Source organism: Equus asinus, chromosome 7 (genome assembly GCF_041296235.1).
Source record: "Equus asinus isolate D_3611 breed Donkey chromosome 7, EquAss-T2T_v2, whole genome shotgun sequence".
Lineage (NCBI taxonomy): Eukaryota > Metazoa > Chordata > Mammalia > Perissodactyla > Equidae > Equus > Equus asinus.
The window spans coordinates 85,426,483-85,452,972 of record NC_091796.1 but is presented as its reverse complement, the minus strand read 5'-3'; the positions used below and the strand labels follow the sequence as shown (position 1 = coordinate 85,452,972).

The window sequence follows — 26,490 nt, the reverse complement described above, 5'->3', positions numbered from 1 at the left end:
ACATCCCCCACTGGAGACCCCAGAGGATGCAATGTTGCTGATAGGCACTTTGCTTCCAGAAGAGTCTGAGGAAGAGGCAGGCAGGTGTGGAGCTGCTCTAAGCCCAGTGGGGCACTTCTCGGGGGCTCTAGGCAATGCCGCGTCCTCCCCGGAGGCAACTCCCTCCAAAAAGGATCAAGTCTGGGGTCGGGGTGCTTTGGCGGACAGATGGGGGAAGGGCAGCGGGGAAGTAGGCCTGTAGGGTGTTAGGGTAGGATGGTAGTAGGTGGAGGCCAATGAGTGAGACAGGTGTGGGCTGAGAGAGCAGGCCAGAGGGGAGGTGCCAGGGGAGGGCCTGGACATGGCATGTAAGAGCCAAAGCATGCCCACACCCACCACACAGTGACCATGGGAGGCAGAGCGGCTATGGTGGGGCCTTGCCCGTTGCCCTGGGTCTCTGGAAAGACTAGTGAGTGGACTCTGGAACTTTCCAAATATTCACACCACCTTCTCTCAGAACCAGACTGTACTCAACCCAAATTCAGAGGGGGAAGCCCCCAGCTGTGCTGCCATGTCGTCCGTTGGGTCCCTTCCACAGGCTGCTGGGTGGTCTGGGGGAGGGGAGAGGAGGGACAGTGGAGGAAGCAGCAGGAACAGTCCAGTGGGGGCTGCAGAGCCTGGGGGCTGGTGCCAGCAAGTAGTGCCCCGCTAAGGAGAGCCTGCAGGCCAGCTTCTGGCAGCACTGCCCCACCACACACCATGTGCACACTCTGGGGCTGGGCTGGAGCTCTCTGCTGGATCCCTGACCACTCTGCTGTGGAAAAGACCCTTCCCCTTGTTGGCTGGTGAAATGCTAGGGCCTGGATTTATGAGGGACTGGCTGGATATAATTTCCTGCTTATTCTTAACTGGACAAGGAGTAGGAAAGACTGCCTCCTCCCCAGCTGACTCAGACTCTCTGGAAAGGTCCTTCATGCCAAAGTCTAGGCCAAACCCTGGGAGGATGGCAATGTGTGCCCCTCGAGCACTGTTTCTCATCTAGGGTGACGCTTGGAGCTTCTGGAGCTGGGATGTGGGCAAGGATGGAGCAGGGATGAGGCCCAGGTGATCTGAGCTCACAGGCACCCACGCGCCTGGGACTTGGTGGGAAATGCCCAGGTGAGGTGAGTCTGGGGCCCACCTTCAGCAGGTTAGCTGCAGGGACCCAGACCTTTGGAGGAGTGAGCTCAGAAGAGTTCTAGAGCACGCAGTCTCCATTTGATTTGGCTCGTTCTGGTCCGTGAGGCCCCAGCTGGCCCTTCTCCATGTCCTGCCCTGCTGGGCTGCCTGGTGGTCCTGGTGGGGACCTGTCCCCAGAGGCAGAGGCGTGCACGGCCCCCGCCTGTGGCAAAGGTGCTGCATGTCACCAGCATCGTTCCTACTCAGGATTCAGCTCCTCCAGGCCTCCGGTGGTGGCAGCCCTCAGAGAGCAGCTTTACTCTGCCAGAAAGGGGTCCTCCATGGAGGGTGCGGCCCCCACCTCCACACACCTCCAGCAGTGTATCTGCAATATCTGAGTCACGACCCCACTGGAGGTCACTTGAATGGTCTTCAGTCCAGGGTGTAGGGAGGCCCCAAGAGGAGAGGGAGGGTCCTACTTAGGGGCCAGGGAATGGCCAGTACCTTTAGTGGAAGCACGAGCATCTCACCCTAAGCTGCCACCCACCTTGGCCATGCTGGGGCTCAGGCCCTCAGGTGGGTGTGAGGCAATGACAGCTCTTAGTGGCCACATCTTTGACCTTGGGGGTCCTCTCATTAGGCCCTGGGGCTTGGGGAAGTATATCTGGTTTCCCATCACTCAGTGTTTTGGGATTAGCTCCCCCTCCCCATGAATTCTGCCTCTGCCCCTCCCACCTTATGGTAACCAGCCGCGGGTGCCTTCATCAAAACTCACACAGGTCCCGTTTAATGAGCCCGGAGTGACCACATCCCAGCGACCCTTGCAAGAATAGAAAGGAGAAGGGCTTCTACCCGACTCCTGAGGACATCTGATGAGGGGCAGGAGAACAGGACGGGGTTCAGTCACTTCCTCTCGGGTCTATGGTCTCAGCTGCCCCTTGCTCCAGGCGGTAGAGAAACTCTCTTTACAACCCCCAAGCAGGGCGACCTGGATGAGGCGGTCATCGGTGTCTTGTCGATGAGGCCCAGCACACACACCTTCGCTTCCTCAGACTGCAGGGGAGGGATGGGCTGGGAGTGAGGGGGAGGGGAGGGGGTCAGAGCAGCAGCAGAAGCTCCTTGGCAGAGCAGCTGGTGGAAGGGTGGCAAAGACCCCAGAAAGTCTTCGGTGGACTTCTTTTTGCTCCTGTCTTACGCACACCTTCTCCATCCTGACCCCAGGAAGGTTCCCCAGCCTTCAGTCTCTGTGCCCAGGGCTTCAGCCATCTCTCCCAAGATGTGGTGCTTGCCTGTATCCTCCATCCCATCCTGGGGTCCCTCTGCACCACCCAGCGCCTCCCGTTCTAGCCGGTCAGCAGGTCGGGGCCTCCACGCAGCTGATGGCCAGGGTGGCAGATGTCTCTGCTGGGGACTTCCCAAAGTCTGCAGGAGGTAGTGGGGAGGTCTGGGCTGCCCTCCTGCCTGGCCCTCCCCTGGCCACCACTCCCAGCTGGAGTCGCCAGGTGGAGGCCTCGGGTCCTGGTCAGTGGTACTGGCTCTGGCCCTCCAGTTCCAGCCCTTCCTGGAACTTGGCCGAGTCCAGCTCCCTCGCGAAGCCCCTCACACCACTCTCCTCTTCTCCCTCTTCCAGCTGTCTGTTCATGGTGCCGTAGGTGTGCCGGGCTGGGGAGGAGGCTGGAGTCAGGTTCATCTCAGGCTCTTGTAGCACGGTGGCCACGTACAGCTGCTCGGGACAGAGAGGGGGAGGTGGGGGTGAGGTCACATCTGGGGCAGGGCCCTGGACACACGCTTTCCCCACATGCACCACCCCTAGAGCCTCTGGCCCTCTGAGCCATGGATCCCCCCTTTCTTCCCTGGCCACCCTAGTCCTAGCCGTCCCACCCACCCAGGTGCTCTTGATCATTTAATGAGCATGTCTGAGCTCCCAGGGCTGGTTATTGCAGATGTCCTAACTCCCAGCCCACTGTTCCTTCAGCACATCTTTCACGCATTCTTGGTTCCAGAGGGAGACGGCTCAAGGCTTCCCTACTCTGGGGTCTGGAGAGACCCCCATTCCTGAGCTAGTGCACTTTCTAATACAATGTCAGAGGTGCATCCACGACAACCTCGGGCTGTGTCATTGGTTGGCCTGTGAATCAGGATTTGAAACTGAGACTGCTCTCTGAGGTCTTGGTCTTGTGACCTGTCAAACTGAGGAATGGTCCCAGGAATGCCTGGGAGGGCAGCAGAATAGAAAAACACAGAAGGACTAGGGACAGAGCTCTTCGTCATTCTTTGAAGTAGCTTTTAAACCAACTCCTTATTTTGAAAATAGGTAATTATGGGATAGAATTAAACCTTTCCTGTAAGAATTCATTTCAGTGAAACCAAGCAGCCTTCATTGATGAGGGAACACTTTTCCTACAGAAGAATCTAGACATTTGCATAATGCCAAAGTAACCCCCCTAGGTCACCTTTTGTTCATAAGGGGGAAAATGGTAACTGAACAATGGAAGAAGCCAGCTGTCATCCCCTGAATCAGGGATTCCTTTTGGCATCATTAATGGGAGTCAGTGAGATATTGTGCATCTCCTGGTCTGATGCACAGCACTGCCTGTAACGTGTTCTAGCCCCTAGTGTTGAACTCGAATCCATTGAGCCTTTGGATCTAACTTCTAGTTTTCAGGGAATACGGGAGATAGTGGAATTTGCTGTCAGTCATCATGAAGAAACAGCCAGAAAAATCCAGAAGGTGGGACATTCTGCAGACCTATTGGCTTGGTCTCTCCAATAAGTTATAACAAAGAGATGGTGCTAGGATTGAAGGGACATGCACAGGTGCCTGACTAATCTAGCACAGAGATGGGACTGCATCTTGGTTTGGACAAGCTGTGAAAGATATTTCTGGAACACTTAGGGCAATTTGAACATGGATTGGGTATTCGAAGAGGTAAGAATTCATATATAGAGAAAGATGGAGATTGTTAGCTAAAAATGCAGGTTATAAAACAGTATGCAGTATTATTTCATTTTGGCAAAAATTATGTATATATATATATATATATATATATATATATATATACCTAGAAGAATATATACTAAGGGATCCGTGGTCATCACTGGGTGGTGGAATATGGACTTTTTATTTTTTTATTTTTGCTTATCTGTTTTTTCCCCATAATGATCTACGATGTTCATATACCACTGTTGTAATAAGGAAAGATTAAAAAAATCAATTCCAGTAATTTTTTTTTAAGCTCAGGCCTGAGAGTCAGACAGACCTGGTTCAAACTTTGCTTTGCCACTTCCTTGCTTAGCAGTGTCCTGAGGTCTAAGTTTATTGACCATTTTGGGCCTCAGTTTCCCCATCTGTAAAATGACGATAAAAACACCTACTCTGTGCATTTATCATAAAGATCAAGGGCTAGAATGGCAAAGCGCTCAGGTTCCTAAGAAGATTTCAATAACCAATTGCTAACGTTATTCCAGAGGGTCCTTGTGGACGGGCCCCAGGGGAGATGCTATGTGAAGAGACCTTCCTGCTGTGAAACCTTTGTAATCTCTCCAGTACCGAAGCTCCTTCTCTCCTGCCACCTCCCAGAGACAATTTGTCCCTCTATGTAGGGTTTTTTTCACAGCGAGGCAGACCTGTGGTTCTGTGCACCGAGGGTGGGCATGTTCACCCACTGGCACATCTATCACTTTCACGCAACTCGGTCTCCTCTCCCACTGGGCCCAGCCACCCACTCCACATTTCCACCAGGCCGCAAACTGTCTTCAGTTCCCCACACACTCCAGATTCTCTCTTCTGGGACTTTGCACAGGCTGATCCTCTTCCTCGAATGTTCTTCCCCTAACCCTATTCCACCTGGCAACCCCTACTCCCTTTCCTGGAATCAGGTTAGATGTCCCCTCCTCTGGGAAGCCTTCCCTGAGTGCCAAGGCTGGCTGGCGCCCTTCTTCAGTGCTCCTCCAAGGCGCCCTGGCATTGAGGCATGGGCTGACCCTGTACCCAGCTCAGTGCACGCATCAGTGGCCCTGGATCCATGCTTGTGGCCAGGATGTGGGCAAGTGCTCGTGCCCTTCCAGGCTGAGCCATGGTGTGGGAGCCAACACCCAGCCTGCTGGACTCCTACATTCTGAGTCCGGCCTTGGCTCTTCACAGGCTGAAGGGCTCACTCATCTGGTGTGGCCTCTGCCTTACCATTTAGTGCAGACCTCCAATAGCTCCCTGCAGCTCTGTCTGCGTCGCTCTGCCTGGCACCTGTGCCCCTGGAGGCAGCCTTCGGTCCTGAGGCCGAGCCCCAGCATATCCCTGTGTCTACACGACTGAGCTCGCTGAGGCTGGGTTCACCCTGACATTTTTCTTCCTCTCTGAGGTGCTTCTAGGGACTGTCAGGGAAATCTTGTCTCTTCTCTCTTCCTGGTGCTTCAGCCAGGGCCACGGCAGCAATGTGACCTGGGCCAAGTCCTGCTGCATCAGAGGAGGGAGCCCAGGGGCCCCCATCTCCTCCCCAATACCCAGGGTGGGCACTACATGCTGGTGCCCCCAACGATGCTGCTGGAGTAACCCATCCCTGTAAGCACCCCCCTCCTGACCTGTCCCCCAGGGTGAAGGCACTGACTCACAAGGGAGGTGGGCGTGGAAGAGGTGCTGCTTGGCTCCATGTCGTACACGGTCTCCATCTCCTCCTCGGGCTGCAGCAGCGGGGAGAGACGTGAGGGTCACAGAATGGCGATGTCTGCCCTCGCACCCTCCCTCTCCACATCCAGAGCAGCCTGGACCCTGCACCTGGGCCTCTCGTTCCCCTTAAGCTCAATTTATCTTTAGTTTTTCCAGACCTGCAGCCCAGCTGACAAGGCAGAAGCCCAGGGGGACAGAGAGAGGACTGGGATGCTAAGGAGACTCTTCTGGAATGTTCCATTCCCAAGGACTGTAATAGGAGGAAGTAAGCAGGGTTGAGACTGGGGTTCAAAGATGAGCCTACTTTCACTCTAGGAAAACCTCTGACTTCAAACCTATCTTCTTTCCTCCTGGAATTTCCCCTCTATCTCAGGAATGAGATAAGGATCTAGGTCCCCTAAACCCATATGGTCTCGGGCCCCTGCCATCTTCCTTCTCTAGAATGGACACTTGGGCAACCAGATCACATGACATCATTGTACTGGGAAGACAGAGCCAGAGGCGTTGTCCACTCTGGTCCTTCACTAGCATGGCACACGGGCCAGGGGATGGAGGAGGGGGGCCAGGCAGGGAGGGCAGCGGGCACCTGTGCCCAGGGCCCCAGATACGGGGCCACTAGAAGTGAGAAGATCCTCTTCCAAGAGCCTCCCTCCTCTGACTCAGGAGGATACCAGTGCTTTAAATCAACTTTCTTTTATTTATATAAATTAATTTAAAAAGGAAACAATTCACTATTATAAATAGAAAACCTGTGTCAGTTGCCATAAGCAGAAGGTTAACTAGAAAAATAAATGTGTAACCATAAAGAATAATGTTATAGTCCACTGGAAATCATTCCAGTGTGCCTGTACAGACACTCCACGCTGGGAAATGCTGATCTAGCGCACACAGCATTATTGGCATGGCTCCCAGTGAGCGTGGATTGGCTCCCTTCTCCAGTCAGTGGCTGGGCCCCACTGCCAAAGACCTGAAAGAGTCATGGGGCCCAGAGAGCCACGCCTCCCCTCCAGACAGCCGCAAGTTCAATATCCTGGGACTTTTAAAAGTGGGATGACTATCATTCCTTCCCCAGGTCGTCATCCTTTATTACCCCCACCCTTCACTCTTTCACTCTATCTTCTCTCTCAACCCTCCACCCCTTGGAATGGTGCTCACAGCTCAGTGGCAGACAGGCTCACATCGTAGGAGGATGGGCCAGCAGCCTGGTTTTTGGAGGAGGTGTCAGAGTGGGGAAGAGGAGAGGACAGCTGTCTTCTAAATTTCCCCACCCTGTGAAGTGTGATTCTGGGGGCCAGTGCAAGGACACACTGGCATGCACACACGCACACTAAGTTTGCACACCCCATAACCAGGGAGAAAGGCAAGAACCTTTCCTCCCCCTGGTGCGGCAGGTGCCCGGGTCAGAAGGGTGCTCCAGAGCTATGTCCCCTAGGGGCCAGGGAGGACCAGCGGAGGAAAGGCAGGCTGGCAACTCACCTCATAGAGAGGTACCCTCTGAAGTTTCCCCATAAGACTGGCAAGGAAGGTAATTATTACGGCAATGACAAGAGTGGAGAGGGAAAACAAGGTGATGATGTGGAACGGACCTGCCAAGGAGAAGAAAAGGTAGTGAGTAGGAATCTGCCGCTGAGATACCACCCAGACTGAGAGATGCCTGGCGACCCCCTCAGCACCTCTGTAGGAGCTTGGAGCCTGGGACAGAGACCTTCACCCAGTTCTCCTCCTAACAGCTGGGATCAGTAAGCCTCCCACAAGGACATTAGCCATCTGTTCTATTTGACCAGTTTAGAATTTGGCATCCTGTGGATTCCAAGAAAAAAGTAATTGACTTAAACATCCATTGAGTGCCCATTAAATAAATCCTTCTTGGGGCCGGCCTTGTGGCTGAGCAGTTAAGTTTGTGTGCCTCACTTTGGCGGCCTAGGGTTCACCAGTTTGGATCCTGGGGGCAGACCTATGCACCACTCATCAAGCCATGCTGTGGCGGCATCCCACATAGAAGAACTAGAAGGACCTACAAGTAGGATACACAACTATGTACTGGGGCTTTGGGGAGAAAAAAAAAAGAGAAATATTGGCAACAAATGTCCTTCTTGCCCCTTCAGTTAACCTCCCACATCACGATCCCTGGGAAGTACCTTTGAGTTCCTTATTTATGCCACTGCCCCAAAAGACAATCTTGGACCCACACCTTTCCTTGTAAGCCCTTCTGAAGTGTGTGTGCTCTGTTATCTGTGCGAATGGTGCTGAAAAGCAATCCAGAATTTAAATATCATTTACGTTTCATTTGGGGATATTTGGAAACTTTTTTATGGCAGCAGTTTCCTAAGTAGGTAAATATTAAGAATCGGTTTTGACAGTCAGAGGTTACTGCATAATGATGCTTATCATCATGTTTTTGTAATACCAAAAAATGGTAAACAATCTCAATATCCAACACTGGAGAGCTGACGAAAACTGATAGAATTTCACGCAGCTGTTAAAAGGCATGTGCACAAACACTATTTCAATAACGCAGGAAATTGCTCAGAACATAGTGTTCGTGAAGCAGCTCAGGATACAGGACTGAATGTTATAACCTGGAGATCACAATTTTGTAACGGAACAATAAACCAATAAACTCCCGCCTGCTTTGCCTCCTCCCCCAAAACATAAGCACAGAATGAGGTCTGGGAGCAAAAGATGTCAGGGTCTGGCTGAGATGATGGGTCGTTCAAATTTTGATGGTTCAATTTTTCCTATTTTTGATAATAAACAAGTAGTCCTTTATATCTAGAAAAAAGCATGATAAAAAAATGAAGTCTGCTAGGCGGCAGGGAAAGGCTAGGGAGATGGGAAATAGGGGGCGTCGACAAATAGATAATGCACACAGATAACGGAGAGCTGACTGTTGGCAGACGCCATTGTGACAGGGAGAGTAAGAAAATGCAGACTTTCCCTTCTCCACTGCACCGAGAAGGTTAAGGTCAGGTGTCCCTGAGGGAAGGCCAGCGTGGAGGGAGGCAGAACATGGTCTAGGGGGAAGCAGGAGGACGGAGAGGTCAGTGGGAGCTTCTTGCCTCAGAGGGAATTCCAGTTGGTGGCCCGTGGGGACTGCCTCTGTGAGGGTGTCTCTGAGCTCGCCTGGGCATGGACAACAGCTTGGTGAAGCCGAGAGTAGGGGAACAGCTGGCTGCTGGGACAGACTTGGCATCCTCCTCCAGGTTTTTGGCAACCCGGCATCTTGTAGGATCCCAAAGGGAATGTCATGGGAATGGAGCCCGATAGCTAATATTTTATTTCTTGTCAGCCTTGTCAGAACGAAGGAGTATGATGTTTCTTGTCCTGAGGGTCATAAACCAAAATGCGTACGGTTTGGACCACATTGGTCCAAGCCCTCCTCTTAGCTTCAAAAGCCTGCTGGCACTCTAACAGGAGTCCTTTCCGCCTAGAGAAGCCACCGAGCTCGGCCACGCTCTAGGAGCAGCGCCTTGCTCCTCCTGGGCTTTTTCTGCTCTGACGGAGTTGTTAAGGGGTTTCTGGGGCAGCGGGGGGCAGGAAGAGGCTGGGGTGGCCGGGCAGGCTTGGCACCTACCTAATCGTAGGATGGAGAAGAACAGCATCCAGCACAGACCCAGGATCGGTGCAAACATAGCCTGGTAGACAGCAGCCATGTGGATCTGCTCGTTGAGTTTGGTGGGTGCGAAGGAGTAGTACATGTTATAGCGGTCCGTGACGTGCTTCATGCACAGGTAGAGCAGCCCTGGGGGGCCGGAAGACGGAGGCACGCTCAGTGGCTGCTTTCGCAGTTGGGACCTGTGCTGTTCCAAGGCCCCCACAGGCCTGAGGAGCCATATTCAGGTCTATTAGAGCCACAGGGGCCAAGGACAGGCTGTGGGAGCCCTGTGGTGCCAACCTCGGAGACCAGTGGATTATCTTGAGCCCCCAGAACCTATTCTGCCAGTTTAGTGAAGAGTCATTCACTCACGCATTCACTCAACAAACATCCTAGTAAACAGCCATCCAACCTGAACCCCGCTATCCTGGCCCTGGCCCTGGTCCTGGCCCCTCCCCACCCTGCTAACAATCTGTCCTGGGCTTTCTCGTGCTCCAGAAGATGGCCTGATGTTGTGGGGATCAAAAACCGCTCCCAGTCTGAGGGTGTGAAGTCCTGGGAATGCCTCAGGGATGACTCACCGAAAGGAACAATGATAGGGCAGGTAATGCTGTAAGCCATCACCACGCTGAAGACGTTCGACATCCATGCGTACTCTCGCCCAAACTGGAAGTCCATGGCCTGTCTCTGGGGCAGAAGGCGCAGGTTACCTTGGGGTGGCCTGGTCTCTTGGCTTGGCTGTTCCTGTGGCTCCTTGTTCGTCCCCTGGGAGCTGGGGAGCAGCTCAGGCCTGGAGGCAGCCTTCCTTCCAACCCTGGAGTCCAAGATGGACCCACCCTGCTGCACTGTGCCTCCCAACTTGGGTCCCTGGGTGCTTCCAACAGACACCCTTCCAGGGAAACTCTGAGGGCTGTGCTCAGGGAAGGGCCCGGCCCTCACCTGTCTGATGTGGACTCTCTCTGGCTCCGACCTCGAGAAGAAGAGGCGAGTGCTGTACAGGAAGAGAGACCCCAAGCGCAATAGATCCATGCCTGTGCCGAGGAAAGCTGCGGTGATCACGTAGTTGACGAAGAAGGCGCCATTGTCTGGCAGGAACACACACCTGGGCATGGGGGCGGGGGGAATGGAAGACAGCCACAGAAGCCAGAGCGAGAGGGAAAGGGCAGAGATGTTGGGAGGGAGGAGGAGAGAGAGAGAGAGAGGAAAGGAGCCGAGGGAGTGGGGACGAGGGGTGAGGTAGAATAAGTTTCATGTAAATATGTGCTCCCAGCCGAATTTAAGTTAACAAGCGGTCCTTTGAGCAGGGATAGTGATGGCCTACAGAAAGTGGGGATGTGTTAGGACACACATGCACTGGCCTGATCCAAAGCAGGGTGTTTGACCTGGGTCTCCAGACCATGGAGAGTCCATGAGTAGAATTTTGGGGATATGTGACCTTGAACAGGGCAAAAAAAATATCTTTATTTTCACTAAGCTCTAACTACAATTTAGCATTTCCTTCAATTCAGAATGTGGGCAACAGGGGCCGGCCTGGTGGCGCAGCACTTAAGTTTGCACATTCTGCTTTGGCGGCCCAGGGTTCATTGGTTCGGATCCCGGGCGTGGACCTATGCACGGCTCATCAAGCCATGCTGTGGTAGGCGTCCCACATATAAAGTAGAGGAAGATGGGCACGGATGTTTGCTCAGGGCCAGCCTTCCTAGGCAAAAAGAGAAGGATTGGCAGCAGATGTTAGCTCAGGGCTAATCTTCCTCAAAAAAATAAAATAAATAAATAAAACAATCCTCTCATAGTCTAAAAAAAAGGAATGTGGGCGACAAACCACAGCAGTGTCAGTCGTGGCTGTGAGTCTGTCATTGACTGAAGTCAGATGTTTTCATATCACGTTGTAGTTATTGCTGACATCTTACAATATCATTCAGGCTCATCACGACTTCAAATTGATGGTAGTCATTAGACGTGCTGCTAAATTCCACAGGATTGAAATTTTCCTGTCTGCAGACTTGTATTTTATGTAGCTGGCCAACTTCAACTGCATAGGAGTTATTCAGCCACCTAATGACGAAGCTGCCTGTTCTCACATTGGTGACCCAGGCATGTCTGTTGCTTGCCAATGCCCGCACCTACACAGTTCCCTCAGCTTCCTTGAAAAGAGAAATCTGTGAGTCTCTGGACATATTTCAGGACTCCTTCAAAAACTACCCTTTCTTGATGGCATCATGGTTGAGTCATGGACTCACAATTCTTCTCTTTCTCATACACAAACTGTGTTAAGATATTGACCGAGCCAAAGATGAATTCATTCACCCTGGGAGAAAACACCCCCAACTTATTACAGTTGTAGTTAGCAGCAGAAACCTTGGAGAATTATGCTCCTTGCCCTATAATGCTAGCTATGAAAGCTTGCATGTCATTTGTGACATTATATCTTTGAAAACTTGGGTTTTCAACATTGGTAAACCCTAAAACCAAAAAAAATCGAAATTGCTGGATGTCCAGCACGACCTGCATGTTGCCTTGTCCAAGGTCCTCCGACCCACTCCAATTTCATATTCTTCTTCTAGCTAAGTGACATCCGCTTTCGCACTGATGTCTTTAAAACAATAAAATGTAACTTTAGCTTGCCTGTATTTAAAAGGCATTGTCTCGTTATTAAATGTGTTAATAAAGATTGTTACAAGTTTGATTTTTAAAATATTTTGATAACTATATTCCAATATAATTGCTTTTCTTTGTAATCTAGGTATTTTGCATAGTTAAAGACCTCTACTCGGAGTATATATAAAACTGGCAAAATCTGAATAAGCTCTATGGATTGTATCAGTGTCAACTTCCTGGTTGTGATATTGTGCTACAGTCATGCAAGACGTTACCAGTAGAGGAAACTGGGTAGAGGGTACACAGGACATTTTGGGGGGCAATTTTCTGTGAATTTACAGTTATTGCAAAAACTTCATTCAGAGAGGGGGTCCCTGGGCTTTACCTGATTGCCAAAGGGGTCTGTGGCACAGGAAAGGTTAAAAGGCTGCCTAATGGAGTTTTGCATGCATTCATCTCTACCCATGTGAGCCGATAAAGGATACACATATCCACCTGGTATGAGCCCACAGAAGCCCCAGTGTACGTTGGGGGTGCACCTGGAACATGCTCTCTAGTACTCACTGGAACCTGATGGTAGCCTGGTCCAGATAGTAGATGTCAAAGAGCCAGCGTAAAAAGACATCCAAACTAGAAGCAAGAAGAAGGCAGGCCCTTTAGTTAATGAATTGATGAGCCAAGGCCTGGGGTTCAATTCCTCTTGGACTGGCTTCCCGCCTTCCATCCTCCCTTCCCCAATCACCAAAGACTCTTGCATCCTAACACTCTGGTTGGCCAGTCCACGCTGCCTCTCTTCCTTCTTAATGCTGGGCCACCCCTGCCCCTAACCTTTTGGCCTTTCAGCTCAAGGCCAGCAAACCTTCGCCAGCCATTTCTCCCACAGCCCTCTCTCCCTTGTCTCAGTTTCTACTGCACCTTGGCTGCGTGTTCCCCACCTTGGGCTGTCAGTTAGCTGGGAGGCATGGCTTATCGCCCCAACTGGATGATGAGCCCTTTGATGGCAGAGTTCATGGCTGACAGAGCTCGCATGATACCTAGGTCATGCTAGGCTCATGACAGGCACTGGACTGTCAGTTGAGGAATGAATTTGCAGCAACTACAGGTATGCCTATGGTATCTGAAAGGGGAGGTTCCAACTCTAGGGTGAACCTGGCTGAGCGGAGGGATAATTGGAGGTGAGGTACCTGGTCAGTCCCATAGAGGGCAGAATGACCACCATGAACACCAGAAAGACGTAGCACTTGTGCACTATGATCAGATTCTGACCTGATCTAGAAGGAAACAAAGAGAGACATGATAAGAACCAAAAGCTTAACTACAGAATGAAGAAGAAGAGAGAGACAGCTACCTGGCTTAGAAAATTGGTTTAATAGTGCAAACCAATGCCATCTCCATGGAGCACTGTGAGCTGTGCTGAGGCTGGGAGCAGCGGGAAAGAACAGCACGATCAACTAGTGATGTCTGCCCTGGGCACAGGAAGGGGAGACAGGGCACACATGTGCCATATACTTGACATCTCTGTTAAAGGGACATTACCAGAATGACTGCGGAGTTTCAATAATCAACAAAAGCCCTGTCCTGGGCCAGAGGCAAACACAGTAGGGATTTCTGTTAAGACAAAACTTCTGGCTTACTGCCTGGTAGGATGGTAGGAACTTGGTACAGGAAATAACTTTTGAGACCCACGCAGCCTTCAGGCCAAAGCAGGTCCACCTGCCTCAGGATATGATAAACGCTTTCTACCCAGTTAGCTCCCACCATGGAACTGTTAGGGCTAAGGAATGGGAAACTGCTCCCGATTGTTTAAAATGGGGGCACTGTGTGGGCTACTTGGGTGTACACTCAGACTGAGCTCATGGCTCCTCTGACGAGGTCATAGCAGCCTTCTCTTCTCTTGTTCTCCAGACAAGTCTTGCTCTCTCCCTCTCATGCTGTGCCCTCTGCCTGGAGTTCCGGGCACCGCCTGTCTCTGCCTGCAGCTCCATCCCCTCAGTGCATGGCTGCCAGCTAAGAAAGAAGGCCAAGGAGGGCTTGGTTTTGGCCCCACATCCCCTGAATGGTGGCCCCATCTCAGCATCCCTGAGGCCAGAGGCACAGAGACAACCCAGTCCCCTCTTTTGGGATGGTTTCAGCTATCAAAGCTATCCCAGGGGTCGGCCCCGTGGCTGAGCGGTTAAGTTCGTGCACTCCGCTTTGGCGGCCCAGGGTTTTGCCAGTTTGGATCCTGGGCGTGGACATGGCATTGCTCATCAGGCCATGCTGAGGCGGCGTCCCACATGCCACAACTAGAAGGACCCACAACTAAAAAAATATTCAACTATGTACTGGGGGGATTTGGGGAGAAAAAGCGAAAAAAACAAAAAAAGATTGGCAACAGTCGTTAGCTCAGGTGCCAATTTAAAAAATACGTATATATATTAAAAAAAAAAAAGCCATCCCATACCACTTCCATTCCATATGCCACATGGGAGACCTGAGCACCAGGCTGGGGCATGGGAAGGGGCTTGGTGAAGAGCAGCTCACCGGGTCCAGTGGGCCTCGAGGAAGGCAGACAGGTAGACAATCAGAGGCAATATCACCGTAAAGGCCCACAGCATCAGGGAGGGGAAGAACTGGGTCACAATTGGGTTCTGCAGGGGCAGAGCAGAGGAGGAGAGAGAGACATCAATGCAAGAAGCACTCCTTCGCCTCTGGGCCCCCTCGGCCTTCTCCCACCTTCCTGGCCTCTTCTCCTTCAGCTCAGTCCCAAGGCACGCCTGATTCCCTGAGGCTGCACAATGGGCAGCCTTTCTCACCTGCCTTCTTGGGTCATGGATCTGCCTGGCTGGGGGCAGGCAGAGACTGATACCCCAAAGTCAAGCAGCATCCCCGAGGGGTATAGGCCTTCAATGCCAAGGTCACTGTGGAGGCAGCCGGGGCTTCCCGCAGTGAGTCCACCCTAAGGCCAGAGCCAGCTGCTGTCACTCATGTCTCATACCTCAGGGAGATGACACTGCCTTTATTGTGATGTTGTGTGAGAAGCGGCGGAAATGAGGGAGGATGTGAAGGCAGAATCTCCAGGGAGCTGTGGCTGACACAGGTGGGCACAAATAAGCAGCAGAAGTGGCACGCGAGCACATGCGTGTGTGTGTGTGTGTGTTGCTGGAATAGGGATGGGGACAACATGGAAGCAGGCCCATTATAACAGCCCTGAGACTACAAAATTTAGAAATTGGCCAGTTCAGCTCCTCTGAACTCCCAGTGAGTACGAAGCATCCTCTGCCTCCAGGGATGGCTCCTGCAGGGCCAGGTACTCAGAGCCTGGAGTGGGTATGTCTGGAAGTGAGGGAAGTGGAGACAGATCTGGAGGTCCCACTTCTCTCGGAGAGCTGTGTTGGAACTTAACTCACTCTTCCCCACCCTCAACCCTATCCCTCCACTCAGGCACCCCAACTCTAGAGAATGTGGGAGAACAGAGCTGTCATACCAGCCACACCCTCTGCCGCATCTTTTGTACCTCTAGCGGGCTGTAGGGTGGCCCAACGTAAGGAAGACCTCCGAGCTCGCGTTTGACTGGACCACTCATCCCCCTCAAATACACCCCAGAACCTGCCTGCGGCTCCCCCATTCTCCCTTTCCTCTCCAGCCCCAGTCCATAAGATGGGCAATGCCCGCATTCATCCCTTTTAGAACAAAGGAAACTCTATACCACCATTTACACCACGGCCACCTCCTCCATGTTTAATTACACGGCTCTGGCACCGCGTGCCAGTGGGCCCCAATCCCATCCTCGCCTGAGTTCTTCCTTCATCTCCCTGGGGCCCCCATGCCTGGCCTGAGCCGAGGAGGCACCTGCAGCTTCTCGATGGGGCGGGTGACGTTGTACATGTCGATGGTGTTGATGATGATGGCAGGCGTGGTGAGGAAGAAGAAGAGGAAGAAGAGGAAGGTGTTGATCGCGATGAAGCGGGCCCACCAGTGGAAGCAGCGGACCGACAGGTGCTTCCTGAGGAGAGATGGAGGGGGGAGACGCACTCAGGACCTCGGGTCCCAGCACTTAGACAGAGCCCACGTGCTGTTTCCTGCATGCCAGCCGTGGACTCATGTTGTCCAGGTCTAATCCATCCCCGTGGGCCCAGACCTGCATCCAACGGCCCTGGACCGTCCCCTCAGTCACACCATTTGTAAAGGCTCTGAATATATTCCACAGGTGAGCCAGAAAATCGATCTGAGTTCTTTCCACAGGAAAACCTTTTCCCCAGGAGTTGGGTGCCTTCCACACTTGTGGTGAGGCAGGCTTGGGGTTGGGCAGAGGCTGCGGTGCTTAGGAGAGGATGTGGCCCAGCCCAGCAGTGGCCATAGGTGGGCAATGAATTGGAGAACAGGCCCTGATTCCTTTTCTGTCCTGTTGCCTTCTTCAGTCTCAGAGGAGCTCGAAGGAGAGGGGAGGGACAGAGGGGGCTTACCAAATAATGTCCTTGGGGTGTGGGGCGCGGGTGACCCTCCAGTGGTAGTTTTTGACGATGGGGGTCACCGAAGACTGCTGGGGGTGTACACCACACTGGATGTATTTGTAATCCTCCCGGACGCTGCAGAGATGGGAGGAAGAGACAGAGCTCTTGGGGTGAGGATGACTAGCTGAGGGGGTCCATGCCAGGGTCCCAGGGCTACGGTGGCTGTCCCACATCCACTTCCTGGGGATTCTTGAAGCCTTGGATATGTCTCCCAGGACATTAGAGGTGGGCAGTTCCTAAGGCCTAGTGGCTGGAGGAAAGGGGCATTAGAGGCAGGCACTGTTCAGAAAGGGAGGGGACCAGATGGTTCTCAGTTAATGTCTTTTCTCCTTAATAGCAGTGATAGCACAAAGACATGCTCTTTCTTTGAGGTTGATAGGGGAGCACTAATTTCAGCCTCCTCTTAATATCAATAGCTACCAATTATTGAGTTCTTTCTGTATGCCCGACACTGTGCTAAGTGGCGATTAATAGAATCCCAGTTGCGCAGATTACTAAATTGAGGCGCCTGAAGACACAACCAACGAGGGGCAGGGGCTGACCCTGGAGCCCAGTCTTCGGTCTTCCAATTCACGCTCGTGCTGTAATTAAGCCTCAGATCCTCTCTACCAAGTGACAGCAAGTCAGAAAATAAAGAGTATTGTCTTATTTAGGTGTACTGTTTTATATAAGACGCACACTAAACATGTTTTATAGAACACATATCCCTCCTTAACTCTCTGGGAGGTGGAAGGGAAGAGATAAGTAACCAAATCTGAAGGATAAGAAATTTGAGAGTGTAAATGACTTGCAAAATTGTACACAGTTGTTTGCAACTAAATTCTAGGCTGTTCCACTGTTCTTTTGTAGGGCTGGAGTGGGCAAGGACAGAGTGTTGTGCATGATCAGGCTCTCTCAGGGAGAGAAGGACCCCCATCATCCTCAAGAGACTGATTCTGGGGCTCTCATCTATTTGACCCAGTCCTAAGGATTCTTCCAGAACATTCCAGAGTGGACCTAATCCAGTCCCTATCAAGGTGGGGCTGCTAGAGGCTGGGGCAGAGGAGAGAGGAAGCTGTAAGGCTATGAATTGGAAGAGGCCTACAACAGGAGAGGAGAAATGGCAAGCAAGGCTTCTCTGCTCGGATTCTGTCACTTGTGGTGAGGAAAAGGGTGATGCGTAATGAGGGAGGAAAATGGATATTCTTATCCTGGAAGAGGAACCAAGAGGTCTAAGGCTACTCTGACCACCATTGTGCTGAAGCAAGGACACATGAAAGTGAGGAGTGAAGGGCCTGGGCATCTCTGGAGACAAGCCGAGCCTGGCAGCTGGGGGAGAACAGATGTGGCCATGATCTGGGAAGCAAGATGGCGGCTGCCTGTGAGGAGCATGGAGAGGTTGAGGGGAGGTCAGACTATGGCAAACTGGGGGAGGCTCTCTCTCCTCTTCCCTTTGGCTGGAATGGGGGTGAAAAAGGATGGTTTCAGAGAAGCAGAGGCCCCCTCTTGGGGCTGGACAGGGCACAGCAAGCCACTAGCCCTTGTACTCACTGGTTCATCATCCTGGCATCCTGGAAGGTGACAAAGATCAGGTCCAGACGCTTCAGCCGAACGCGGTTGAGCTCGGCATTGAACTCGTCCGTCAGCTGCTCCTCCAGCTCACTATAATATTGCTCTGCATCTACCTGGGGCGAGATGTGGCCCTCAGAGTTGATGAGGCCAGACCTCCAGGAAGGCCTCACCTGGACATGAGGCCTCTCTCCACTCAGCAGCCCCGGGGGCAGTGGGCATGAGGCCTTGCTTCCATCTCCAGCTCCCTAAGAAGCCTGGCAAAGGGCTCAGGACCCCAGGTGGGCTGCAAGATCCCAACTCTAGAATGAGAAGAGGCTAGGACTCCAAAATCAGCTCCCTGCTCTTAGATCTGGGGAAAGTGGGCATCGCAGGGGTGGAGGGGGCTTCTGGACGTGGAGTGGACTCCAGGGGAGGGACAGAATGCGTTTGCAGCATTTTCAGGAAAGGGAAAATTTTTCTGGACTGACTAGAGTCCAGTGCTGCCCTGCAGCAGATGTTCAAGTCTTGAGGCCTCCTTCAAGCCACAGTGGTTGGGTAATAAGATGGAACCCAATGCCGTCAAATGTTCCTGTCCTAGCTCTTTGAACGCCGGAGGCCTGGCAGCTTATAGCAGCCTGTTGTATTCTCCCTGGTTCTCCCATCCAAGACCAGAAGGGGGCAGGAGCAAGCCTCCCTGGGTCACTCTGGAGGTGGCCCCAAGAAAGCCTTCAGCTCCTCTATGTGTTCACCAGGGAGGCAGGATAGACGGAGAGGAAAGGAGGCGCTAGGCGCTGGAGCAGACTCGAATGGGGCCTGGGGCCCGAGGGTGTGGGCAAGGCGCACTGCCCCGATCCCTGGACAGAGCCTGGAGACCCAGTGCCCCAGCCCCTCCTCTGCCGTGTCCCCCGAGGCCCGTGCCAGTTACCTCTTTGAAGCAGGTCCAGCACTTGCAGAAGCACACGCGGGAGCAGGGGTGGACCTTGATCATCACCTTGCCTCTCTTCTTGGCCTTGGCGGTGTAGTAGAGCCGGCCTCGCATCGCATGGCGCCTGTCAGCCGGGGGGCAACGCGGAGAAGGATCTTGTGGTCAGGGGCCAGCAGAGCCATCTCCTCCCCTTATACCCCCGCCCCAGATCCAGACAGGCCCCACTGCAGCCTCACCTCTGATCATCCAATTCGATCAGGGTCCTGACGTCATAGCAGAAGTGGACTCTGGTCACTACACACCCAGGATAGGCCTCGCTGCAGCCACAAACATGGATGCTGAGCCAGCCTGTGGGGCTGCAGATGTGCCACCCCAGCCCCCGCCCAGAGCTGCAGCCCACAGGGCTGGGCGGCTCAGCTGCCCATGGTTCCTGGTTCTTAGATGGGAGAATCCATCCCTTGCTCCTAAGGCTGAACTTCAGGGTTGCTCCCCGGTAATCTGAGATTTGCCACATCCTTTTCAGATGACCCTGAACAGGGCCAGGGAGCAGAGCTGGAAATTGCTGCTCATAGAGAGATAATTAGCTCCTGGGCTACAAACTTGGGTCACAAAAGATGTCACAAGATGACCTGCTCTAGAAAACTGTGGCCCAGGAGCTCCCTGGGCTCTGTAGTTGGAGCAACGGGGGAAAGGAAAATTAGCACCCCGCCCCGCCCCATCACACCCATGCCGTGCAGGAAATCCCTTACTTCAGAAACCCTGCTCCAGCCCCAGGGCATCCCCCATTCTGCAAGCCTGATCCTGAGCCAAGTCCAGGGAAGCCACCGCCTGGGGTGTGTCTCACCCCGCTGGCCTGTGCCAACACACTGCCCACACGAGGGTCCAGGCAGGGCTCCTGGGAGGAGGCAATCAGTGCCCCAGCCCACCCAACCCACTTACTGAAAATGCTTAATGATGATTTCTGGGTCTTCGATGTCCGTAGGGACATAGGTGATCATCAGTGTCCTTGTGACCTAGGTGGGGAGGGCAAATGGAGAAAGAAGACTGTGCTCACACAGGACTCCTGGATGTCTGAGTCTTTGGGTGGCCCAGAACCTTCTGGAGTAGGCCTTCTATTCACACCAGGCTGCCTCCTGGCTGGGTAAGTCAAGTGCCAGCTTCCCTGGCCTGTGTCCCTGAGGCCAGCAGCTGCAGGTAGGCAAACCGTGTCTCTGTTATTCTCTGTACCCCCTCCCCACCCGCTGTGGGCCCCCTGCCATGGAGGCTGTGGTCAAGGAAGAGAGCCAGCAGCTGCAGATAGGCCCAGGGTGGAGGACCAGAGTTCCATGACCAGCAAGGGCCGCTCACGCTCTCTTGCTGACCACATGGCCCCACAATGATTCTGATCTCCCTGCAACTCCACTCTTCCACGAGAAGTCAGTGCCACATCACTGGGGCTGTCCCTAACGTTAGATGGGGCGGGGGAGTTGGGACCCGAGCTAGACTCTGGGGAGGGGATGGAGAAGGCCTTTCAAACTTCTGTGAATGGGAAATGTCTCTCTGAGCCATCACCTCAGGGTGGCAAAGTTGCGACACTGTGCTGCAAGAGAAGAGAGTCTTGGCAGAAGCTTCTGGTGACAGGAAGGAAGCTGAAGTAGCTGGAGTCCAGACTGGTCAGGTGTGCCACGCCCGGCAGGCCAAAGCATTCAGGGTAACCTTTCACGGGTATGTGGATTTGGGTTCTGGGGTAGGGTAAAGTGAATGGGTCCTTTAGCATGGATGGCCTTGAAGGAGCGGATCCCACTCCACTGGACCTTTGAAAGGCCGAAGACAGGAGCCAAGGATGTTCCTCTTCACTGTTTCCCTTCCCCACCAGAACGCGGACAGCCTGCACACCCCTTCCCTTGTGGTGCCCACCCAGGGCCCCTAGGCACTCATCTCTACACCCCAAAGGCGCCTGGAACACTTCAAACACCGGGACTGCCTGGGCACTCTTTTGGGTCTTGGGAGTGAGCTCAGCCCAGGCGCAGAGCAAGAAGTGGAGAAGAGTTAAAGCCCCCAGATGCAGTCCTCAACCAGTGATGGACAGGGAGTGGTGGGAAAATGCCCCTCACTGCCACCCACTAGGCTGGGACAACTGTCCGGTGCATGTTCTACTCCGATTCCCAGAGTGCTAGCGGATAAAGCACCGGTTGCCCCCAGTGGCCAGCTGTTCCTTACCGCTCCCTCTATCTGCCTGCTGGCCCACTGGCCGTGGGTCCTCTCTTCCAGTCCCACTTCCCACCCCGCTAGGGGTCCTTCCTCGGATCACCTCTCAAATCAGCAAATGCTACTCAAATCCTTGTCTCATGATCTGCGTGGGAGGTGGGGTGTGGGTAAGCCAAACCGAGACAGTATGGATGCATGGGGGCAGGAGCTGGGGTCTCTGACCTCAGAAAGACTGTGGAAGGGCAAGGAGCTTGGGTGTAGTGGGAACGGTCAAGGCTAGTCAAAATATTCACCCAGTGGTTCAGCAGGGAGCATTGATCACTTAGGATGGAGGTTGCCTACTGGTCTAGAGTTTGCTAACCCTCTAGTTTGCAGGTGGTGGGGAGGTCCAGGGGTCCTTGGGAGAGGCCAGGGCAGCAGGAGGCACCAGAGAATAGCTACTTACCAACCAGTCTGTAAGGGTTTCAGGGGTTTAACCACCAGGACTGTGGGGTGGGGGGCAGGTGCTAGGGGAGGAGGCTTGTCCTGCTCGGGGGAGACTGCACCCCACATGTGTGCAGAAGGTGCTAAGCTGGGATGCCTCTGTGCCTGGCAGTGGGATGGTCCCGGTGGGACAGGCTCTAGCTGGGAGGGAGCAGTTGAGGTAGCTCTTGTCACTTATTCACCTGGTGCCTCTTCTTGGGCACAAACCCTAAGCAGTGATGAGTCATGAAGATGAAGTTGGTGAGGAAGTATAAGAAGGAGAAGCAGCTGTGCAGCCAGAGCAAGTTACTCCTGCCAGGAACAAGACAGGAGCAGTGAGACCACGCTCTCCCCCGACAGGCCCCCCCGACCATCCTCTCCCCCCACAGTCTCCCCTGACCACCCTCTCCCCCAACAGTCTCCCCTGACCACCCTCTCCCCCCACAGTCTCCCCTGACCACCCTCTCCCACCACAGTCTCCCTCGACCACCCTCTCCCCCCACAGTCTCCCTTGACCACTCATGTCCCTCCTGGACATTCAGGTGGCTCAAGACAGTCCACCAGACACTCTGGCACCTTGGAAGGGGGTGGCGGTGGTAAGAAGCGGGTGGCCCAGTCCCACTACTAAAGGCTAACATTCGTTGAGTGCTTACTATATGCCAGACCCAGGGTGGGACCAGATGCTTTATGTACTTTTTCCCACTAGACTCTCCACCATGTGAGGGTGGTAGTCTGACTATCTTCATTTTATCCATGGGGAAACAAGGGCCAGAGTGGCAGGTGACCTGCCCAAGTCACTCCTTGCGGTGGCAGTGCTGAGAGGAGAGCCCAGAGCTGCAGGAGCGCCTCGACTCTGCACTGCTACATCGTGCACCAGTGGCCACAGCTCAGGCCCCCACCACTGCCCAGCAAGCCAGGCGGCAGGACCACCCCACCTCTGTGGTGAGGGACTCTAGGGTCATACATGGGCCCAGAGGAAGGCAGGCCCGGAGACTTGCTCTGCCTCCCCTGGGTAGGAAGAGAGGTGCTGCTTGGGCTTTGGGCTCACATGATGCTGTCCCAAGGCATCTGGCCAGGAGGACTGTTCAGAAATAGGGCTCACCTTATTTGGTGCATTAGAGGAGAGAAAGGCTGCCTTGTTCAAAATATCTCCTCACCACTGGTCCCAGGACCTGACGTTTCACCTACCATCCCCGCTCCCGCTAGAGGCTTCGATCCTCAGTTTCCTCAGAGGGGGCAAGGTGACGGGGTCTCTAAGGAACATTCTAGCTCTCTGCCAGTATGGATTCGTGGACGTGGAGGGCTCTTTGCTGCCCTGTTAAAATCTACTTCTTGGAGGGCAGGGGTAGGCCCCTTGCACCAGTGGCTGGCCCAGGAAGAAGGTCATAACCTCTGCTCTGGTGTTAGCAGCACCCCTGGGGAGGAGTTGGCTGAAAGGGGAGGTGAGAGGATGCCATGGTCCCATTCAGCTGGTTTCGGAGTTTGGGGGATTGCAGGGGTGCAGGGGCAGGGGTGGGGGGAGAGGGGGTGGGGCAGGAGTATGCAGACCCCCCTCACACCTTCTGGAACTGCTGCTTCAACTCTGTCAGGAAGTTGGCCAAGCCCAGCCAAGACACCTGGTGGGCCGGTTTGCTCAGCATGGACCAACAGGGCCACCTCTGGCTCAGTACAAATGGATTTGGCCACCAATTGGGTTGGCTGATGAACCCAGGTCATGTGGTTCCTTGGTCCCTCCACTGTAGGAATTAGGTCTGTACTTCACTCAACTATGTGAGGGTTGACCTGAACCTATTCTGTGCGCAGGGAAACAATACCTTAAAACTCTACTTGCTACAGGGTCTTTGCCTCTTGGGAGCTGGACATATTAAGCAAATAGCACCATCCTCCCAAGTCTTCAGGAGTGGCTGGTTTGGGTAGTTCCACCCGTTACAGACATGGAGACACTGAGGCACCAAGAGTCCTCCCCCACCAAGAGAATGCAAATCTTGACATTCCACTCAAGACCTGGGTTCCCCAAGAAAACAGGCCTTTCTTATCAGCAAAGCAGTGCTCATGTGGTGGATCCACACGTTGGACCTTCTCTCCCCACCAATGCCCCCAGCCAGTAGAACGAGAGGTAAGAGGATCAGGTACCTACTCTGTGGAGACATTGACAATGGTGGTCCGACCAAAGTGACTATTCGGTTCTGAAAGAGAAGAAAATTACTGACCTCCAGCCTGGCTCCTTGATTGGTGTGGGGTGCCAGAATTCAAGGTTTCTGAATGGATGCCTGGGGTCTAGAGATGCTTGTCTATGTCCTGCTCTTCCTTCTAGTTCCCTGAGCTTATCCCCAACTTCCAACAAAGACAGCAGAGGCCTTGTCTTCTCCCTGGGTCTGCCGACTGGGGCTCCTTGGCTGTGAAGCCAGACGGAGTCTTTGGCGTGGCATCCCCAGTGCACAACCGGCACACAATAGACACTGGGTAACGCTCGGTGAAGGAACCTGGGACCCCGCTGTGAGCATAATGATGAAATTAGCAACACTGTCACCAGTGGCAACAATCACAAGAACCCAAAACTCTAGAAAATGTGATGCTGCCTCATTTGGACAGAGTAAATCCTTCTGGCTAAGCGCATTAGTTCATTGGTGTAGACATCTCCAGGTTTTATGAAATGTGGCTAGAAATCCTGCATTATATGATCATTGCTAACACACTAGCTCTTAGGAGGAGAATCTGGAAAGACAGGGTCCAGAAGTTGTTTACTCCAGAGTGGTTATTTGGTGGCGTGGATATCGTGTGCTACCTCTGGCCCAGAAACCTGAGCGGTCAGGGTACAGCTGGCTGCCACCTGGGCATTTAAGGTGCTATACTACACGACCTAGTTGTACTGCCTCTGTCCATCTTTGTACTTCCAAGTGAACTACTGGCTATTATTCACTGAGCCCCTCCTATATCAAACACTGTGCCAGGCACTTCACATGCACTGTCTCCCGCGCGCCATGACAGTTGAGGAAACGGAGGCCTGGGTGGGTTGGGTTGCCAAATATAAGATGAAATAACTTGCTAGATTGGGCAAAGGTATTTTCTGGGAAGTATATGTGGGTTAAATTTGGAGAACCAAGATTTTTCTGTCCTTGAAACCCAAGCCCTCACTCACGATGTTATTTTGTCAAAAGTTCTTGCCCTGTTGTCAAAAGTGTGGGTAGACATCTTATGAGACAAATTCTGCACTTATGGTCTGCATCCATCAGAGTGAGTACAGTGAAAAATCAGGATCAGGGGTCTTGGGAGTGGCTCACATGTCATAAAAGGGCCTCCACAAATACCTGGCCAGGTGCGGCGTGTGGTCACAGATAAACATTCAGTTCCAGACTGAATTACTACTACACGCCTGCTCTGTGCTAGGCCCTGGGCAAAGTTGTGACGAAGGAGGTATCGGCTCCAGTCTCCATGTGAGAGAACTGAAGCACAGGTTGCCTAAGGTGACGTAACTAATCTTGAGAAGTGGAATTAAAATTAAGATTTCTAGACTCCGAAGACCCAAGCTCTGCCCCGCCTACTAGGCAGCCTCTTCGGTCTAGTGGCCCAGGCCCAGAGCCCCCTGAGCTCCACCTACCCAGGACGGTTCCACTGTAGTTGATGGGCAAAATGATGCCCAAGGAGGGGATGCAGAGGATGAGCACAAAGATGATGAGATGGTACTGGAACGTGATGTAGATGCGGGCATCTTCTCCACACTTGCTAATCAGATCTTCATTCCTGGAAGAGACATACAGACAAGGCCATTCCTCAGGATCCAGTGTGGCCACAGCTTAAGTCGGGGGGAGGTAGAGGAAAGGCAGAAAAGATTACCATCTTACCCGCACCTTCTGATTTTTCTTAGAAATATCGCCCTTCTCAAAAGCCTTGGTTATACCTGAATATATTACACTGAATTTCACAGGCATATCAAAGATAGAGGTTATGTTACAGGTACACATGTAGGAATCCAGAAGCACTCTTGAAATCCAGCATTCATTCGGTCTTTTATTCCTCTTCAAACATTTTGAGTGCTTGCTAGGGTGCAGGCACCCAACAAACCGCTAGTGATATCAGGATGCATCCTATCTTTTAAAAAGTTTTTAATGCCTTAAATTAAAAAGGAATACTTAAAACCACAATGAGATATCACTCTGCACTGCCAGACTGGCCAACATTAGAAAGTCAAACAATACCAAGTGTTGGCGAGGGTATGGGGCACTGGGAGCTCTCCCACACTCATGGGTACCTACTCTGGCACAGCCACTTTGGGTAACAGTTGGCATTATCTATGGAAGTTGAACATATGCACATCCTATGACCTACCAATTCCACTCCTAGGCTTATATCCAACAGAAATACACGCATACATGCATCAAGAGACATGTATAAGAATCTCATAGATGCACCATTTGTCACAGCCCCACCAAATGTCTATCGAAAGTGGAATGGACACAAGAATTGTGAGATACATACGTAGTGATACATATATAGAGATAATGAAATACTCTACAGAGATAAGATGAATGACTGGTCATAGCTGAATCTCACAAACACAACGTTGAGTGAGAGACACCAGGCACAAACTATACACACTGTATAATTCCATATACAAAGTTGGAAAACAGGCAGTATTGACCTATTGAGTTAGAAGTCAGGGGACTGGTTCCTTTTGGAGAAGGGGAGGTGACAGGGGATTGGGAGGGAGCAGGAGTTGGCAACGTCCCAGCTCTTCATGAGAATGGCAGTTGCGTAGGCTTTGCTTTGTGATAACTGATAACTGAGCTGGACATTTACTTTTTGTACCTTTTTCTGTGTGTGTGTGTTATACTTCGATAAAACAATTTTAAGGCAACACATGCTTATCACAGAAACTGGAAAATACGAAAGAGAAGAAAAT

General features: G+C 52.7%; 1 protein-coding gene across 7 annotated transcripts in view; it reads right to left on the bottom strand.

The window, feature by feature from the left end:
- Positions 1 to 1,903: 1,903 nt before the first annotated feature.
- TMEM63C (transmembrane protein 63C) overlaps positions 1,904 to 26,490 on the bottom strand; it is a 70,219-nt gene continuing 45,632 nt past the window's right edge. For 6 of the 7 annotated variants that reach the window (XM_014840899.3, XM_014840897.3, XM_014840898.3 and 3 more), the window contains 18 exons: positions 25,189 to 25,331; positions 23,728 to 23,776; positions 21,794 to 21,902; positions 19,881 to 19,954; positions 19,178 to 19,258; positions 18,942 to 19,065; positions 18,017 to 18,150; positions 16,439 to 16,561; positions 15,825 to 15,978; positions 14,517 to 14,623; positions 13,178 to 13,264; positions 12,558 to 12,623; positions 10,335 to 10,497; positions 9,977 to 10,082; positions 9,375 to 9,542; positions 7,277 to 7,386; positions 5,746 to 5,814; positions 1,904 to 2,860 (listed from right to left, as the gene is read on the bottom strand). In XM_014840899.3, coding sequence (XP_014696385.2) covers positions 2,660 to 2,860; positions 5,746 to 5,814; positions 7,277 to 7,386; positions 9,375 to 9,542; positions 9,977 to 10,082; positions 10,335 to 10,497; positions 12,558 to 12,623; positions 13,178 to 13,264; positions 14,517 to 14,623; positions 15,825 to 15,978; positions 16,439 to 16,561; positions 18,017 to 18,150; positions 18,942 to 19,065; positions 19,178 to 19,258; positions 19,881 to 19,954; positions 21,794 to 21,902; positions 23,728 to 23,776; positions 25,189 to 25,331 — 2,068 coding nt within the window. In that variant the 3' untranslated portion in view covers positions 1,904 to 2,659. Of the gene's footprint in view, positions 2,861 to 5,745; positions 5,815 to 7,276; positions 7,387 to 9,374; positions 9,543 to 9,976; positions 10,083 to 10,334; positions 10,498 to 12,557; positions 12,624 to 13,177; positions 13,265 to 14,516; positions 14,624 to 15,824; positions 15,979 to 16,438; positions 16,562 to 18,016; positions 18,151 to 18,941; positions 19,066 to 19,177; positions 19,259 to 19,880; positions 19,955 to 21,793; positions 21,903 to 23,723; positions 23,777 to 25,188; positions 25,332 to 26,490 lie in introns of all 7 variants that reach the window. The other variant, XM_014840900.3, reaches the window with a different exon arrangement.